At 38.6% G+C, this 18,880-nt stretch overlaps 1 protein-coding gene across 4 annotated transcripts in view; it reads left to right on the top strand.

Moving 5' to 3' along the window:
- The first annotated feature begins 716 nt into the window (after positions 1-716).
- The window catches only part of NUP153 (nucleoporin 153), a 73,944-nt gene continuing 55,780 nt past the window's right edge, over positions 717-18,880 (top strand). For 3 of the 4 annotated variants that reach the window (XM_037147936.2, XM_037147935.2, XM_037147934.2), the window contains exons 1-2: positions 3,605-3,799; positions 14,294-14,519. In XM_037147936.2, coding sequence (XP_037003831.2) covers positions 3,620-3,799; positions 14,294-14,519 — 406 coding nt within the window. In that variant the 5' untranslated portion in view covers positions 3,605-3,619. Of the gene's footprint in view, positions 834-3,604; positions 3,800-14,293; positions 14,520-18,880 lie in introns of those variants that run through there. The other variant, XM_037147937.2, reaches the window with a different exon arrangement.

The raw sequence follows: 18,880 nt of genomic DNA, 5'->3' as shown, positions 1-18,880 counted from the left end.
TTTGTGCCTCTGAAGAGGTCTGCAGGTCTCCTTCCGCATCATTTTTTTCTGAGGTCGGTTTTTCCACTGAACTACGTTTCCCAGCATGCAGCGCGACCGAGAGCGCGGGCTGGGTCGAGCCTTCGCTCCCGCCCATCCGGTCGCAGCGTTATGATGCAAACGCGTCCGGCGCTGACGAGTGACGGCATTCTGGCTCGCGACCGCGGCGGCGTGGTTAGCCCCGGCAATAGGCGCAACGGCGGAGGGGACTGCAGGGACGACGACGCCGGGGCGGGCGCTGTGCGCAGAGGGGAGTGGTAGGCGGGCGGCGCCGGCGGCTTCAACTGCGGCAGCTACGGCTAGGGCGACGGAAGAAGGAACCCCGTCAGCCGGCGGTCGAGTTAGGCCTAAGCTGCGACTGAAGCCGCTAGCTCTGTCTTTTGCGGGGGATCTCCATAGAGACTGTGACATACACAGAGGAGGGGGTCCGCGAGTGGCTACCGGACCGGAGCCAGCTACTCGGCCTCTGTCGCCGCCGCCGCCTTCCCTGCTGCCTTCGCGCATTTTCTCTCCACTCTGTTCGCAACCTCGCGGTTCCTGTAGTGCCTGTACCCTACGGTGTGGGCAGTCGGACGGGCTTTTGGGCTGGGGGTGGGCGGCGGGTGCTCTAAGGCGCCCGCCTCTGCCTCTCCCACCCCCTTACCCGCCCAGGAGCGGGAAGAAGTGGAGGCTCGGCCATGGCCTCGGGAGCCGGAGGAATAGGAGGGGGCGGTGGCGGTGGCGGCAAGATCCGGACGCGGCGTTGCCACCAGGGGCCAATTAAGCCTTACCAGCAGGGGCGACAGAAGCACCAGGTACGCGACCCCGACTCCTTAGTGGTTTTGCGGATCGGGAACTTGGCGGGAGGGAACAAGCAGGCGGTGAGGGATCCTGGAACCCCACGTGGAGCGGACGAGAGGGCCTGAGGAGGGACCCGATCGGGGAAGGGGGAGCTCAGGCCGCTAGGGTGGCGACGGGAAGTGGGCTGAGACAGGCCGACCCTAGCCGCACACGTGTTGTTCGGGCCGCCTCTCGCCAACCCTGCGGGGCTGGGGCTTCCCCAGCCGGCGCAGCGCGGGAACAGAAATTCTAGGCCCACGGTGCGCGCGTTTCTTTCGTTTTTGGCGGGGATTCGGGGTTAGAGGGTATTACTCACGTCCTCTCCAGGGAGAATGGAAGATGTGGCAGGGTGCCCTTAACGCTTGTTGTTTTCTAGTCTCCCGCGGCTCAGTGTGTTGTGGGGAGGGGGCTGCCCTGGGAAATAATGTCTCCGGGGCCGGGCGAATTGGTGAGGGAATTTCTGAGTTACCCAGAAAAGTGAATAACCTAGTCTGAACTTAGTAGTTAGTTCTCTCTCTCTCTTGCCCACATCCCCTCCCGAATCTGACTGAGAGCGATGGCTTGGATTTTTTTTTTTTTTTCCACCCTCAACCGGCTTATAGTTAACCGAGGCATTGGGGCATTTTGAAAGTCCCTCCGAGCCCTTCGTGTCTTTTCTCTCCTGTGCTACTCTTCGCTACCACCCCCCACCGCAGGTGTCCCCCAACCCTCTTTTATTTTGAAGGTTAGAAAGGCTATTATGCACAGCTGACCAGGACGCCACTTCTGATCTCATACACAAAATATTTTAACATTATGGGGCGTATTCCAGAAGTTTAGGTACTTTTGACCCTCCAGGAATCTTGGAGGTCTTACCATTTAACCACCTTGGGTACTCATGAGCGTTTGAAATTATGAAAAGGAATTTATCCTAAGTGTAAAAGAGACATTGGTTCTGAGAAAATTACACTTTTAAATGTTACTTGTTTGTTATGAGGATTGAGTAGGAAATGTTTATTTTAATAAAAATGACATAAAACTCGATACCGAGGTGGGAAGTAAGTATGTGTCTTAAACTTATTAAAAAACAAAAATATGTCAGAACGGTCTGATAACTTGTTGCATGCTTTTAAGGTAGACTTCCTAGATTCTTTATGCTGGGTGATGATGAATATTGAACACTTTAACATGTTTGCTGGTGGTGTTAAATTGTATCATTAAAAAACTTTTTAAAGTAAAGATTTGGGCTAAATTTTTAATAGCAAGAATTGTGGTTTATAGTGTTACCTAGCTTTCTACTAGCAGGTACGTTCAGCTGCCACATGTGGCCCAGGATGGCTGTGAATGTGGCACAACACAAAACCATAAATTTACTAAAGCGTTATGAGGTTTTTTGGTGACTATGTGTCTCAGTGTATTTAATGTGTGACTCAAGACAACTCTTCTTCCAGTGTGGTGCAGAGACACCAAAAGTTTGGACACCCCTCTATGTTTAGCCGCGTTGGCATTACTATTACTCCCACCAGTTCCCCCCCCCCCCAAATATATAAAGAAAGTGCTTAGTTTTCAGCTTTCTTTGTGAGGGCCAGGGGTACTTGCAGGCAGATTTAAGATTAGAATTCAGGTCACAAGCCTGGCCATTTAACCTAATCCTTTTGTAGAATGGAAGTTAGACACATGCTTTCTGTTTCTCCTGAAGAGTAAATGTCTGAGTGCTTCCTTAGGTCTCCTTAAAACATAGTACATAAAAAATGAAATGTGTTAAATACAGATCATTGTCTGGACAGAGTTTAGAAAGGAGCCAATATATTCCAGGTGGCAAAAGATAAAATCACAGTTTATTTTTAAATGTACTTAAATAAAAATCTAAATTAAGGTAAATGATTCTTTAACAATATAACACTTATGGTCCAACCTGTGTTAGAGCTGATATAATTTTAGGCTGTGTAGTTTTGTTTTAGAGTTTGATAATTTATCATTTCCCCCATCTAAAATGCTTTCAGCTTCTTGCCTTAGCCATTTCATTGGAAAAGAAAAAAATTAGCTTTTGAATTGGTATTAAATGTGTTTGGGAGTTTCTTGATCAACACTGTAGGTGTTACTTAATATTGTCAGAAACTACCAAAAAAAAGTATCCAGGAGGATACAAAAGAATATTCTTTAATATTATAATTTTTTTAAAAAAATCTTTAAAATAAGGACTCTTCTCTATTCCTTACTGGAACTCTTGGGACTTGCTGTCACCTCTCTGTTTTGCAGCAGTTGCTGAGTCATCATGAATAGCAGGCAACCTCATGACATGGCATGTTTTATACTAATGTTATTTGATTAAGTGTCCTAGGGTTTCTGGGCAAAAATGACGTTTTGGGTTGTGTAGTAGAGGGTTGGAATAAGAATGAGAGGTCTGGCACTGTTAGTTAATGGATGTTTGCCATTGCCTGTCAGGCCAACTGGCTTGTGCAGTCACGCAGTACCTGTGACTTTTGCATGTGTTTAACTGACTTGTAATTTCCTGTTTTGACTTCTGGTTTAGCTCCGCTGAAATATATATGAAGTTTGTATTTTTACTTTTACTTTCTGATCTTTAAAATGCCATCTTGCTCGACTTTGTGGAGACAGAAATGTATTAACTGACTGAAGGGGAATAACTTAAGAATCATAGAACTATGCATGAAGAACATCATTTTCACTTGCCTTTTCTCCTTCCCCCTAATTCTTAGCTCACATGCATTTAGGAAATGGTGTCATTTTTCTAGTTGGAAGTGAGCAGGTCATTAAGAGGATGTGGTTAGTTCTTGTCACCTGTTTAGTCTCCTTTCCGATTTCCTTTTTGTGCAGATTGTCAGGCCCAGAAAGTCAGCTCTGGAAGGTCAAGCTGCTTTTCTTAATAGCCACCACAAAACACTTGAGCCCATGGGCAAACCAGAACCTTGCCTCTGGAAGAGTCTACTGCCACCTCCTGGTGAGAGGGAACTACTTATTTTTGCCCTTTTTTTGGTGGGGGGGTGTGCTTCAGAGGTTTTGTCTTCTGGTTTGGAGCTAAGGGAATCCACTCATTTTATCTTTCTAGATGTAGTTTGTCTTACAAGTCACTTCTAGCATTTAACAATTTCAGAAAGAGGGGAAATGAACCCCTTTATTCAGCAGTTTAGATAAGGTGCTGCACACTTTTTCTGTAAAGGACTAGGTAGTAAATATTTTAGGTTGTTGATGCAAGCTCTTTGTTTTGTTTTTACAACCCTTTAAGAATATAAATACCATTCTTAGCCTGAGGCCTGTATAAAAACATGCCAAGGGCTGAATTTGGTTTATAGACCTTGGTTTGCCAAACCCTGTTTTATATAATGTGGTGTTTTGTTGTTGTTGTTTGTTTTGATACATGATACGTTCTTCCCAAATAAGTATGTCCTGCTTGGTATAAAAAGCCTAAGCATGTTTTCAGTTTTGAAAAGGAGGAATATTTAGAGGTTGAATATTTAACTCATTCTTGAAGTCACTAAGTATTTTTGATTTTTATTTTATCTTTATCTTAGATATTTAATTATTTCCATGGAAATAGAAATGAAAATAGTTGATAAGAAAAAGTACTATAATGGAGTCAGAGCATTTGGGTTTGGGTTTGGGTTCTGCCAGGACTTGTAATAAACTTGTAAATGAAGGACTTACTTGAAATTGCTGTGATTAGCTGTGGCTGTAGCTGTAGCTGTGGCCAGGAAGCAGTGCAGTTAGTTGGAGTGTTGCCCCATACACCAAAAGGTTGTGGATTTGATCCTGGTTGGGGTGTGAATGGGAGGCAACCTATTGATGTTTCTTTCTCACAACAATGTCTGTCTCTCCCTCGTCTTCCTCTCTCTCTAGAATCAGTAAACATATCTTCAGGTGCAGATTAAAAAAAATGAAATTGTTGTGATTAAGTCAAACGTTTTGATTTAAATGTTTTAATTCTCTCCAAACTTTGCTGCTTTTTTGTAGAAGTTTTTTTTCCTTTATGTACCCAAACTGAACCTTTTATAGATTCATACTGGATTAAAGGACTCATTTGTTGAACAATGAGGCCAAACCTTAAACTATTATTACCCTTTTAAATACTTTTACAGTGTTTTTCTAATAGAAATGCTGGTCATTTAAGCATATAGGAAAATAAGTTTAAATAGTAAGCTATTTCAAAAAATTTAGTTTTTTTTGTTTGCAATGGGAGGCTCTTGTGTGTGATAGTTGATCAATTTACTTACTAATCTTTCTAATAAGATAAATGACAAAAATGTCCATGTGTCATCTCCATTTCCTGGAAAGTCCCCTGATGGGGTAGTTAGTTATCTATTTATTAGTTTGAAGTAAAATGAAGCCTTTGGTCTGATGTCACTAATTAAAACATTTTAGTAGCAGCAACATGTTATTGGAAAGAGGTAATGACCATGTATTTTCAAAAATGTTTTATTTGTAGCTACTTAGCTAATAGTCATGGTTGTAATACACTTGTAAAAGATTCTTCTGTTTGGGGATGTGCATATACACTTAAAGTCTCACCACCAGATACAACACAATTTACTATGTTTACTGTCAGAAACAGGATAGTACAATGGCTTTTCTGTCTAGACATAGTTCAGTTTGCTTATCAGCGTGCTTGATTTCACTCTGTTTTTCATAGTGTGACTTAGGAAATAAACTCTTACATTTAGTTTTCAGATTGTAGGAAAAGTGGGCAATATTTTATAGGTAACTTTGAGTGGGTTAAGCTCCTTTAGCTTTTTATTGGATCTCCTATTGCTAGCTTGAAGGCCCTTTTAGGGATCCTTTTTCTTGTCCTTGTTTGATTACTGCTAATTTTCAATACCACTTCTATAACATGGCTAACTAAAAATAAGATTAAGCCAGGTCCTGTGTCATCTCCCTAGTGCAGCAGTGATAGAGAGTTTCGAAGGAGTTGGAAATATGTGGCCAATTGTAGTTTTTAATTTTTTAGCCAGGATAATTTTTGTGCTCATTTTCTGGCTTGATCTCTTGAGGTTGAGAAGAGAGATGAAAAGTTTGGATTTTAGATGACCAGACGGATTTGGACTAACTGGATAGAGAAAGCTTGGCTGCTGCCTATTTGTTGGTTGTAAAATATGACAACCAATAGTTTAGATATGTAGGTTAAATTCAGATTACTGAAACTAGATCCATTATAACTGTATTAGAATTTGAACTCTTCATTACTTTTTTACCTCTTGGAGATAAATGAGTGTTAAAGTTAGACTAGAGATATGTTGTTTAAAAAATAGTGGAAATAACTGAAAGATTAGAATGGCATCTTTGTTTTTCCTTGTGTTTTAATAATTACATATTCTTTAAGTCTCATGCGAGGTCTTGATCATGTCAGGTCTTGAGTTCTAAGCTCTTATTTTCACTTAGGCTTGAAGGGAGCAAGGGGGAATACTGATTAGACAGATTATATGAAATAAAACTTTAAAAAAATTTGGAAGGGAGAGTCTGATGACATGGGAGTTGAGTGAGTAAGGAGAGTGTGCCCAGAACCCTGGAAGAGAATTAAGGGTCAGTGACAGACCTCAAAGAAATAGAGGCACCTGAAAGAGCAGATAGAAGTCAAAACTGTGTTTTCTGGTAGAATAAGGCTCCAGAACCTTAAAGTGGAACATGATTTATTTGATAGTTACAGTTAGAGAACCAGTGAAGTTACTTGAGAAAGATTTTTGTAATCTAAATAGTGCTACTTAATAGAGGATAATGTGAAGAGTTGAACAGAACTGAAGTCAAGAAAGTTAATAGGAAGAGAGAACACTATATAAGGGGAAGGAGGGCTATGTAGCATTGAATTTTTTCAACCTTTTCCATCTCATAGCACACACAAACCAATTACTAAAATTCTGTGGCATAGGAAACAACATTTTTTGCCAACCTGACAAAAAATAGGTATAATTTTTATTCGTTCATATCGGATGGCATGTGTTGGCTGTTGTCATTTTTCTATTTGGCAGTCTGAGGGAAGAGAAGTCAGTTCCCGGACTAAATAGTCAGGTATCACGTGTTTTAAAACTTCAGTGTGCTACAGCACAGCGGTTGAAAATCGCTGCTGTATGGTAATGATAAGGGGTTGCCCACATAGGAGAGATGTCTCTGGCTATTCTGACGTTAACCAATTGATTAAAAGGTATGTGGGAAAAATATCTTTTTCATTATAAATGAGTTCCAAGTTGGGATTGTAGAAGAGCCTTGTCCCACCTCTGCTGCCTTGCATTAATTTTTGAGCTCAGGTTAAATGTATTTTGGAAAGGTAATATATTCACAGTGCCTTATACACTGATGTGCTTAATATGTGTGTGGTATTGAACTGAATTCACTTCTGCCTCCAAAATTGAGTATTTATTATAAATCTCAGTGGAATTTTTGATGTGTTTTGCCAAATGCAGAATCCTTAGTCCTTGGGGAGAAAAGACCCAGTAAGTTTAGCCAATCTAAGCTTAAAGACTCACTAATTTATCCTTGAATTCAACCTCATAACTTACGATTTCCTAGAATAGACTTTGCTTTAGGATTACAAGGAGTATTTTTAAGATTGCTTTTTAATAATCACCTGAGGATATGTTTATTGATTTTTAGAGAGAGAGGAAGACCAGTGGTGGTGGTGGTGGTGGTGGTGGTGGTGGTGGAAGGAGGAAAGAGGGAATAAGAAACTTCAGTGTGAGAGAGAAACATCCATTGGTTGCCCCCTATATGTGCCCCAACTAGGAATTATATCCACAACCTAAGTCTGTTCTCTAATCTGGAATCAAACCCCCATGGCCTTTTGATTTTCAAGATGACAGTGTTGCAAACAACTGAGCCAACCAGGGCATGGCAAAATTTAAGTGCACCACTTGTTTTGTTAATTTTTTAAAAAAGACCATTAATTTTGCTTTCTTAAGCTACTTTTCTGCTTCTTTTTATTTAGTTGGCTTTGTGCTGTTTAACATTCTAGAGGATGGTTCCATTTTCCTGGGCTCTTGGATAGCTTCACGTGGTTTTTATTTGGAGGTAGGGTTGTTAGTATAGCAACAAAAACAATATTTACTTAAGGTGAAACTATTACAGCAAGCAAATATATTATTTATTTTTAAATTCTAGAATTACTGATGTTCTTTTTAGAAACATCTCATGGAATATTAATATGTGGGAATAAGAGGTTGGTTGAGCACTACAGTTGTAGATAAATTAAAACCATGCATCAACTAATCTCTGCATTGTATAGGCTGTAATTGCCATCCTGTTTGACAAAAATTGCCATCATGTAGAACGTACCAGCCACTGTTGGCACATATAAGGGAGTAAGTGTCCCAGACCCTGAAGATCAGAGTAGGTTTCCTGTAGGAAATGTACATGAAGTTATAAGTGTGTTGGTTAGTCTTATGCTGAAGCCTCTGAAAGTAGGGAGTAAGCTAATCTGGTAAAATGGGACTTGGGTATTCACTTCTTAGGAGACCTTTACTAGTATACGTCTATATTCCCCTCATGTTTATGTTTGTTTGTTTTAAATGTCATAAAGCATTCTTTGTTTAGGTTCACATAGGAAACTGATTTACCCCATTTCTGTTAAAGACCTGAAACGTCTTCTCTCAAGAACTCCTGAAAGGAACCCTGACTAGTGTAGCTCAGTGGATTGAGTGCAGGCTGCAAACCAAAGGGTCGCCAGTTCAATTTCCAGTCAGGGCATGTGCCTGGGTTATGGGCCAGGTCCTTGGTATGGGGCACGTAAGAGGCAACCACACAGTGATATTTCTCTCCCTGACTTTCTCCTTTTCTGCTTTCTCTAAAAATAATAAATAAAATCTTAAAAGAAAAAAAAAACTACTGAAAAGAGAGACCTTTTTTGGTAATAGAATCAAAGTTTTCTAATAAGAAAACTACCAGTAGTTTTCTTTCTACCATAAGAAAGCTATTTTTCCCCTTTCCTAGCTCTCATCAACTCTTCTCAGTTTTTCATTAGTGGTTGAAGTCTATCTTTAGTACTTCTGAACTCTTAAAAAATTGCCAAGCAGGGAAGCAGTTCTCCAAATTTAGTTGAGACACATGGTTCCTTTTAACTCTTTATACTCTCCTACCCCGTTCTGTGTGTGGTCAGATTTCTTTTACTTAGCAGCTTAAAAAAACTCTTACATCTGGCAGTTGGTTAGAAGTGTCAAGTCTTTAACATTAGAACCTATAGTTTCAAAGGAAGACTTTTATGTGTATGTCTGGTGTGATTTTCAGAGTTGATATTATAAAGAAGGTATTTATAAAAATTGGTGTAGTGTAATTTGATAAATAATGAGATAATCATGGAAATAGGGTGATCTGTTATATAAAACTTTGGTGTAGTTAAGCTTATATTCAGGGTTATGTTTACTATAGCCTTAATTAGAATAACAGTCACTAAGTGTTTAGAGAATTTCAGTGCATTGGTTCTTAAACTATGATTCGCAGAAGAATTGCCTCAGGAGCTTTAAACAAACTTCCATTTCCAGCATGCTCAAGGGTGACACCAAAGCTGCTGGTCCAAAGACTTCAGTTTGAAGACCACTGTTTGAGTCCTATTATAGTGACTAGATATTTAAGCTGCAGAACAAAAGATTGCACATAGATTCTCACATATATACACATAATCACATATATAATTAAAGGGGGATTTTAAAAACCTCACTTGGGATATATTCATTGATTTTAGAGAGGAGGGTGAGAGAGAGACAGAGAAACATCCATGTGAGAGAAAAACATCCATTGGTTGCCTCTCAAACACACTCCTACCAGGGGTTGAACCCTCAATGTAGGTGTGTTCCCTGACTGCAGATTGAACTGCAACCTGCTGATGCTCCTGACAATGCTCCAACCAAGTCTCTTGGCCAGGGCTGAAGGGGAATTTTGATGGACAGTTATTTAAGGTCATCATATTTTGCACGTATTAAAAGATTACCAGAAGCTTGGTCAGCATGTACCAAGGACACTGCTAATTTTGAGTCTTTGCACTTCTTATTCTTTGAGTTTATAATACTTCTCCACTGGAAATTGCATGGCTCATTCCTCACTTTTGTTTTCTGTCTTGGCTTATATAAAATACCTATTCCATTTTCCTTCCCAGCTTTATTTTTGCTTATAGCACCGAAATCATCATATTATGTGTTACGTATTATGTTTACTAGTTTTTTCATTTGTCTCCCTAATTCAGACTATAAATTCTGAGAAGGCAGGAACTTGTTCCTTGCTGTTTTCTGGTGTTTCATGCCTGACATGTAGTGTGTGACCAATAAGTATTGACAATAAGTTAAGTGAAGAAAAGCTGTGTCTGCTTTTATATCTGTGAGTTAGATAAGATTTTGAAATATTCACCAAAATAAAGCTGCTATTCTGGCCTATTTGTATACTTTTTAAACAGAGATAAAGGTTGGATGGTATAACTTTTGGGAGTGCTTCCCCGTGTGGTACATATGTTCCATTGTTGTTAGAGAAGCTGAATCTAACTGACAACATGGACTTTTTAGTTTTCATGTTAATTAGATAAAAAAAATTAACAGGTAGCCCCACTGTATCAATACCTTAGGGACCAGGCAAGAAACAATTCACTCCGGGTGGTTCAACTGAAGTATTGAATATCTTCAAGAGAGTTTGCTTACAGATATGCTGGTGATTAAAGGCATACATACAGAATAGCAAGAGACCCAAACCCAAAGACTAGCAGTAGCAGAAGCTGCTACCATCCCTAGGACTGGAAAGGATAAAGTTGTACCTGGAGTAGAGAAGGAGCCACCTGGCTGGAAACTAGTTTTAGAGAGGAAGGGAGCACAGGAAAAAAGGCTTTTTTCTTCCTATTCTCTGGTATTTGGTATTCTGTAGTATCACTTGTAGGCCCATTCTTCTAGAAGCCAGCTTTGTGGGATAGCCTATCAAGAATGCAGTAAGGACCCATAGCTCAGTTGGTCAGAGCATCGTCCCGATATGCCAAGGTTGCAGGTTTGATCCCCTGACTGGACACACATGAGAATCAACCAATGAAGTGCATGAATGACTAGAACAACAAATCAGCGTTTCTCCTCTTTCTCTCTGTCCTCCCCCTTCCTCCTATCCTCTCTCATCTCTCTCTCTCCCCCTCCCCCTTCTGTTTCTGAAATCAGTAATAAAATTTTTTTAAAAAGAATGAGGGAAGAGCAAGTAAAGACCAGCATAACATGAAATCTGTGAACTGATAGATTTTATTATGTAGGCAAAGCTAGATTTAATAAGAGAAATGAGTGGATAGAATGACAATCATTAAATAATAGTACAGGTAAAACTCATGGCCATAGTTGGGAAACACTGGGGAACTAGTTCTCTAAGCTGCATTGTACTCTGCACAGTCCATTGTACAATTGGTTTTTCTCATTCATTTTAGAATATTTTACTGTGATATACAGGGTGGAGAAAAAGGTTTACAGTTGTAAGTACACAAAACAGTTTATTGTCATATTATTGTTTATTATTGTATTATTTTCCACATGAACAAACTGTACGGCTACATTTCCCCCATCCTGTATTTTAATTGTTTCACCAGTATTTCACATTATATGTTTTTCAGATAACTGAATTTTAAGACTTTTAAGTACACATAATTTTATTAACTTCTTGTAAAGGGACTTTTCCCTTAAAAATGTGCTGTAATGTCATTAAATATATCTAATTTCCTAATCTCTTCAACTAGAATGGTGGTTCACAAACTTACAAACTTTAGCATACATCAAAATCACTTGTTTGTTAAAACAGGTGAGCCCTTCTTCCTGAGTTTTATAGGGCAGGGGTAGGACCTGGGGTGATGCCAGTATTTCTGATAAAGGGACTCCTAGTACTAGAGTGTACTGAGTTTAATTTAACTTTGTTTTACATCTTCATCTAAGGATATGTGTATTGAGTGTTTTTTTAAGAGAGAGAGAGAGAGAGATTGGGGGGGAACATGATGTGAGAGAAAAACATGGATAGGTTGCCTCCTGTACATATCCCGGCTGGGGATCAAACCCACAGCCTAGATATATGCGCTAACCTGGAATTCTGGAATCGAACTCACAACCTTTTGGTGTATGGATGACACTCCAACCAACTGGGATATCCAGCCAGGGCTTATTTAACTTTCCTTGATTACTTAGGTTCACTTACCCTACTACAGAAGTACACTGAAGTATAGGCATGTTTGTTTTCTTGTAATGGTTCCAGATTAGTTTTATTTACTGTCAAGGTTTTGTGCCATCATTCATTGTGCCATTAGTAACCTCTCTCTCTCATTGTAATTTTCTTTTTTAAAAAAAAAATTTATTTATTTATTTTTAGAGAGGGGAAGGGAAGGAGGAAGAAAGGGAGAGAAACATCAGTATTTGGTTGCCCCTTGTGTATCCCCCACTGGGGGACCTGGCCCACAACCCAGGCATGTGCTGTGACTGGGAATTGAGCTGGCAACCCTTTGGTTTGCACGCCCACACTCAGTCCAATGAGGTATACCAGCCAGGGTCACTGTTAATTTTTCTTGTACTAAGCTACTGTGGCCTGAGATAGATAAATTGGTTAGATTTTAGTTTAGAAAAAAGAAGATCTCCAAGCAAAGTTTATGAGCTTTAGTGAAGGAGTTTTATTGTATCCATTTTGACTGTCTAATTTTGATTACTGATTATTTTCCACAATATCAAATGTTGCCACAGAAGTGACCTTTGGTTAAGTATGGTATTCATTTAAGTTCTGTACATGCCACAGGTGAGTAGAGATCACAGGAATCTTTGATACTGTTAGTAGCTTAACATCTTAGAAGAAGTCCACAAAAAGCTTAATTTCCACTAAGTTCTTGCTTTAGCACTTTGGTTAATTTATCATTTCATATCAGCTATGAGTCTTATATTTTTCAAGTCTTATTTAAGCTGTATTATAGCTTGTAAGCACTTTCTTGAAATATGAGGGAAGGTAAATACTAAGTATAAGTAATAAGTAAAAGTAAATTTTTTTCATACATTTAAAGTTTGATGTATGTCTTTATAAATGTTAAATTCGGATGTAGATTTACAACATTTGTTTCCAAAGTCACTAATACTATGTAACATTAGTGTAAAAAAGGGAAATAGTGAAGTTGTGTTTTTCAGTAGTGAGTATTCTAGGGTTGTTGGCCTCATGTGTTGTGAGAGAGCTTACATTATAGATCTGTTTGGAGATACATGGAAAAATAACTATATATTTCCCAGTTGTTACCTACACCTTTTTTAACAATAAGGAAAATACTATTCAAGTTCCTGTATCAGAGGTGCTTCTGTCTTTTTGGTTGACGGATCTTTCAAGGCCTCTTTGTCTTAGGTTTGCTTTCATGGTTGATTTATATATTCTGCCTTGACTTTACTGTTCTTCTGTACCTGCCAATTCATTTTTTTCCTTTCTGTGACTTTTTCTCTGAAATTCTACTAATGCTACTTATAGAAGGTTATTGTTGCCTAAAATTGGTTGCCTCACTCCATTTTGTTTCACATGTGACCTTTTTTCCTAATTAATAAAATTATCAGTATATGTTTGTTAACTTTTTAAATTGCAAAGTACATTCACATATTTCATTGGATCTTCATTATAATAGTTACCAGGTAATAGCAGGAGGGGGTGTAATTCTAATTTTACCTAGTTACTCAAAGTACAAGGAGGTTGTACTTTGAGTAACTAGGCCCTGCCAATCCCACCTATGCTTTTACTCTATCCTAATAAATACGTTTGTATCCAGAGTGAATTATTTAATTTCATTGTGCCTCCATCCATAAAGTGGCACCATTAATACCAACTTCATAATAGTACTGTGAGGATTAAATTGAATAATATCTATAAACTGCTATGTAGAATAGTGCCTGGCACATAACAAAATTACAATACATGTTAATACTAATAGTTGTTATACTACATTTTTTTCCCATCGAAAGACAGCTTAGATTATTTCTTGAATTTATTATGCTTGATAAGTTGTCTTATTACCTGTCTTTAAAAAAAAAGTCCTCTAGTTTTATATGTCCAAAATTTTCTCTTTAAAAGAATATGCAATAAAATAATTGCTTGAGGAAGATGTTGGAAGTATTTATATTGCTTCTTTTAATATGCTGAAATAAAAATGTATGCCTTTTCTCAGATTATAACATTTTAGTGCATATTTTATTACTAAATATAAAGTTTATAGTCTTTATTTGATGCCCTGTTGGGTTTTTTTAAAGATTAGAATAATAGGGCCATTTGGGATAATGATTGATTCATGGATATATATATATATATATATATATATGTCTATATACATATATATAAAGAAAAAGAATGTATTTGTAGCATTTGTAAAATACTACTATGTCAGCATTTGCTCGAGGAACTGAATTTTAGGAAACTTTGTTGGAAACAGTTGGTATGGCTTTCTGTAAGTTGGTACTTAAAAAGATAAATTCCTAAAATTGCTTTACATGTTTTTTTCCCCCAACAGGGCATTCTTAGCAGGGTCACAGAATCAGTTAAGAATATTGTGCCAGGATGGCTACAGAGATACTTCAACAAGAATGAAGAAGTATGCAGCTGCTCCACAGACACGAGAGAGATACCACAGTGGCCAGAAAGTAGAGAAGATGATCATCTGATATATGCTGATGAGGAGAGCACTAATATTCATGATGGGAGAATCACTCCTGATCCAACAGTAAGAAATACAGAAGGTAAATGGAATGTGAATATTTTGTTACAAACTACAGGTTTTCATGCCTTAATTTGAAGTATTTTTATATTATCTGTCTGTGGTAAATCTAACTGGGTAGTACATAAAAACAAGTAGAAGGGTAATGATCAGGTTCAAATTAGGTACCTTCCTTATTTTTTAGCTTTTTGTTTATTAAGGGTGGCTTATAGACTAATCAGCTAAGAGTTTAAGCTTGGATTTTATTTTAGACTTGCCTCAGAAAGTCTAAAAATGATTTCAAGCCATCATTTATCAGATGTGTGGCTTTGGGCAAGATAATCTGTATTCTCATAAATTCTTATGAAAATAAATGTGAAGCCCTTAGAATAAGTCTTGGCACTAAGACTTATGAATTTGGATATGGTATAACTTCAGTTGACTCCTGTGCTCTTTGCAGCAGCTCAGTTGCATCATTTCATTAATCTTATAATTAATTTTATTTTAAATATTTTAAAATTTTATTGCATTGTATTTTAAATTTTTTAAAATTATATTTTCATTGTTTATGCTATTATAGTTGTCCCACTTTTTCCCCCTTTGCCCCTCTCCCCAGCACCCCACTGCTCCCTCAGGAAGTCCCCATAACTTACCCATGTCCATGGGTCATGCATATATATATATAATCTTTGGCTACTCTATTCCCTGTGCTGTATATTACATCCTGATGGCTATTCTGTAGCAACCAATTTGTACTTAATCCCCTCCCCTTTTTCACTTATCTTCCTGACCTTTCATCTGGCAACTATCAAAATGTTGTCTGTATCTATGCACCTATTTTTGTTTTGCTTGTTGTTTATTTTGGTTTTTAGAATTAATTATTGATAGATAAGAATTTATTGCCATTTTATTGTTCATATTTTTAATCTTATTTTTAAGGAAGACCCTTTAACATTTTATATAATACCGGTTTCCTGGTGATGAATTATATTAGCTTTTTCTTGTCTGTAAAGAATCAAAGCTCTTTTTCCTTTGATTCTAAATGATAGCTTTGCTGGGTAGAGTAATCTTGGTTGTAGGTCCTTCGTTTCATCACTTTGAATATTTCTTGCCAGTTTCTTCTAGCCTGCAAAGTTTATTGTGAGAAATCAGTAGACAATCTTATGGGGGTACCCTTGTAGGTAATTAACTACTTTTCTCTTGCGGCTTTTAAGATTCTGTTTTTGTCTCTAACCTTTGGCATTTTAATAATGATGTGCCTTGGTGTTGGACTCTTTGGGGTCATCTTATTTGAGACTCTCTGTGTTTCCTGGACTTGCATGTCTATTTCCGTCACCAAGCTGGGTAAGTTTTCTATCATTTCTAACATTTTCTTCTATCAAATGGGTTTCCAGTTTCTTGTTATTTATCTTCTACTTCCAGGGCACCCTTATGATGCAAATGTTGATATGCTTGAATATATTCCTGAGGCTTCTGACCCTGTCCTCATAGGTTTTGGATTCTTTTTTCTTCATGATGTTCTGGTTATTTATTTTTTCCTTCCTTATATTCCAAACTGCTGATTTGATTCTTGGTTTCACCATCTCAACTGTTGGTGCCCTGAAAACTGTCTTTATTTGAATTTGTTTATCTTTCATTTCTGACTGCATCTTTTTCAAATCTATTGAGGTGCTCACAAAGTTCCTTGAGCATCCTTGCAACCAGTGTTTTGAACTCAGCATCTAGTAGATTGCTTATCTGTATTTTGTTTAGTTATTTTTCTGGAGTTTTGTTCTGTTCTTTCATTTGGCTCATATTTCTTTGTCTACTCATTTTGGCAGCCTCCCTGTGTTTGTTTTGGTGAATTAAGTAGAGCTGCTGCGTCTCTCAGACTTGGTACAGTGACCTAATGTAGTAGGTGTCTCATAGGGTCTAGTAGCACAGCCTTCCCTGTTGTTATTCAAGCTGGGTACTCAAGGTATACCTACTTTGTGGGCTGTATACACACTCCTGTTGTTTTTGAGGCTTGATTACTGTTGACATGCCAGAGGTCAGCCACCAACTGTTTTCTGTCTGGAGTTGCATAGCATAAACTACAAGGTGATCTTCAGACGTCTAATTGCTTGAGTGGGCCTGGAGGTGCCCAAGTGAGGCCAAGCTGTGAATCATGGTTGGCTGCTGGTAGTGCCAACCACGTACAGGTAGTGCTAAGTACAGATAGTGCTGCTGTACTTAGCAAGAGATACGGGGTTCATCTGAAGTCAGATGCTGCTTGTTTCATAAAATTTAGGAAAATTGGAAGCACTGGACAAGACAAACCATTCCTATGGAAAAGTCACTGGAAATAGCTCAGGTGGGCCTGAAAGTTGCTGGGGAAGGATCTCAGGGAATCACCAGGGTGGGACAAACAGAGTGAGCCAAGTAAATAGAATAATCTCAGATATGGGCACCTGCCTGCCAGCTCTATGGCTTTGTGGGGGAAGGGTTCAGAAAAGGAACAATGTCTCTGCCAGCCCTTTCTGGAAGAAAGCTCACCCTTGCTCTTGCCCTGATGGTGGACAATTCATTTCTTCCCCATATGTCTCTGATGCTTTTCAAGCTGCTGCCCCCAGGCTGGAGTTCAGAGGGAGCAAGTCAGATTTAACTCTGTTTGAGGGTCCTTTAAGAGGAACTGCATGAGATTCCAGCAGTTTCTGTCTTCCACAGCCTTAATCCCACTGGTTTTAGTCAGAAGTTATGGGAACTTACCTTCTTGTCACTGAAACCTTGGTCTGGGGAGTGTGGTATGGGGCTGGGATCCCTTACTTCTGAGACACGCTCCTGATTTTTATCTGCCACAGGGTGTGGGACCAGTCTGTTCCATGTCTCCACACCTCCTACCAGTCTCAGTGTGGTTTCTCTTTTAATTTCATGGTTTCTTCTTTAGTTCTGTAGTTGTAGGACTTCCATTCACCTGTATTTCTGCTGGTTCTGAATGATGGTTGTTCTGTATAGCTTAGTTGTAATTTTGATGTAGTTGTGTGAGGAGGTGAGTTGTATTTACCTAGGCCGTGATCTTGACCAGAAGTCTCAAGTGACTGCATTTTAAAAATATATATATTTTGTTGATTATGCTATTACAGTTGTCCCATTTCCCCCCCTTTGCACCCCTCTGCTTGGTGACCTCCTTCCTGCCAGCATTCCCCACTTAGTTAATGTCTGTGGGTCATGCGTGTAAGATCTTTGGCTTCTCCATTTCCTGTATTATTCTTAACATCCCCCTGTCTATTTTGTTCCTACTAATTCTGCTGCCTTATTCCTGCACCATTTCCCCCCTTTCCCATCCCAGCTGATAACCCTCCAAATGATATACCTATGTTCTGGTTATTTGCTTACTTTTTTTTTTTAACAGTCACTTGTTCATACTTGTGAATTTGTAGCCTTTTTAATGTTCATGGTTTTGATCTTCTCTTAAATAAGTCCTTTTAACTTTCATATAATATCGGCTTCGTGATGATGAACTACTTTAGCTTTAAAGTCTGGGAAGCACTTTATCTGCCCTTCATTTTAAATGATAATTTTGCTGGGTAGAGTAATCTAGGCTGTAGGTCCTTGCTTTTCATCACTTTGAATATTTACTGCCACAGTCTCTTCCTGCCTGCAGAGTTTCTTTTGAGAAATCAGCCAATAGTCTTATGGGAACTCCTTTGTAGGTAACTCTTTACTTTTCTTGTACTGCTTTTAAAATCCTCTCTTTATCTTTAACCTTTGGCATTTTAATTCTGATGTGTCTTGGTGTGGTCCTCTTTGGGTCCACCTTGTTTGGGACTCTCTCTTCTTGGATTTGTATATCTCTTTTGCTAAATTGGGGAAGTTTTCTTTCATTATTTTTTCAAGTTTTCAATTTCTTGGTCTTCCTCTTCTTCTGGTACCCCTATGATTTGGATGTTCAAATATTTAAAGTTGTCCCAGAGGTTCATAAGCCTATCCTCGTTTTTAAAAATTCATTTTTCTTCCTACTGTTCTAATTGAATGCTTTTTTCTTCCTTGTGTTTTAAGTCTTTGATTTGACTCCAGGCTTCATTCTTTCTACTGTTGGTTCCCTATAGATTTTTTTTTTTTTTGCCACTTAGTGTAACCTTCATTTCTGCTCAGATTTTTTTGCCATACTCAATCAGTTCTTTGAGCATCCTTATCACCAGTGTTTTGAACTCTGCATCTGACAGGTTGGTTATCTCTGTTTCATTTAGTTCTTTTTCTGGAGTTTTGTTCTGTTATTTCATTTGGGTCATATTTCTTTGTCTTCTCAATTTAGCAGCCTCCCTGTGTTTGTTTCTGTGTGTTAGGTAGAGCTGCTTTTACTCCCTGTTTTAGTAGCATGGCCTATGTAGAAAAGGCACCTGTAAATTGTGTGGGGTGGAGACTTAGGTAATTACCAGGGCAGGG

Source organism: Artibeus jamaicensis, unplaced genomic scaffold (genome assembly GCF_021234435.1).
Source record: "Artibeus jamaicensis isolate MK-2021 breed Jamaican fruit bat unplaced genomic scaffold, CSHL_Jam_final contig_482, whole genome shotgun sequence".
Classification (NCBI taxonomy): domain Eukaryota; kingdom Metazoa; phylum Chordata; class Mammalia; order Chiroptera; family Phyllostomidae; genus Artibeus; species Artibeus jamaicensis.
The sequence above is the reverse complement of the archived record's forward strand: the minus strand, read 5'-3'. Positions and strand labels throughout refer to the sequence as shown.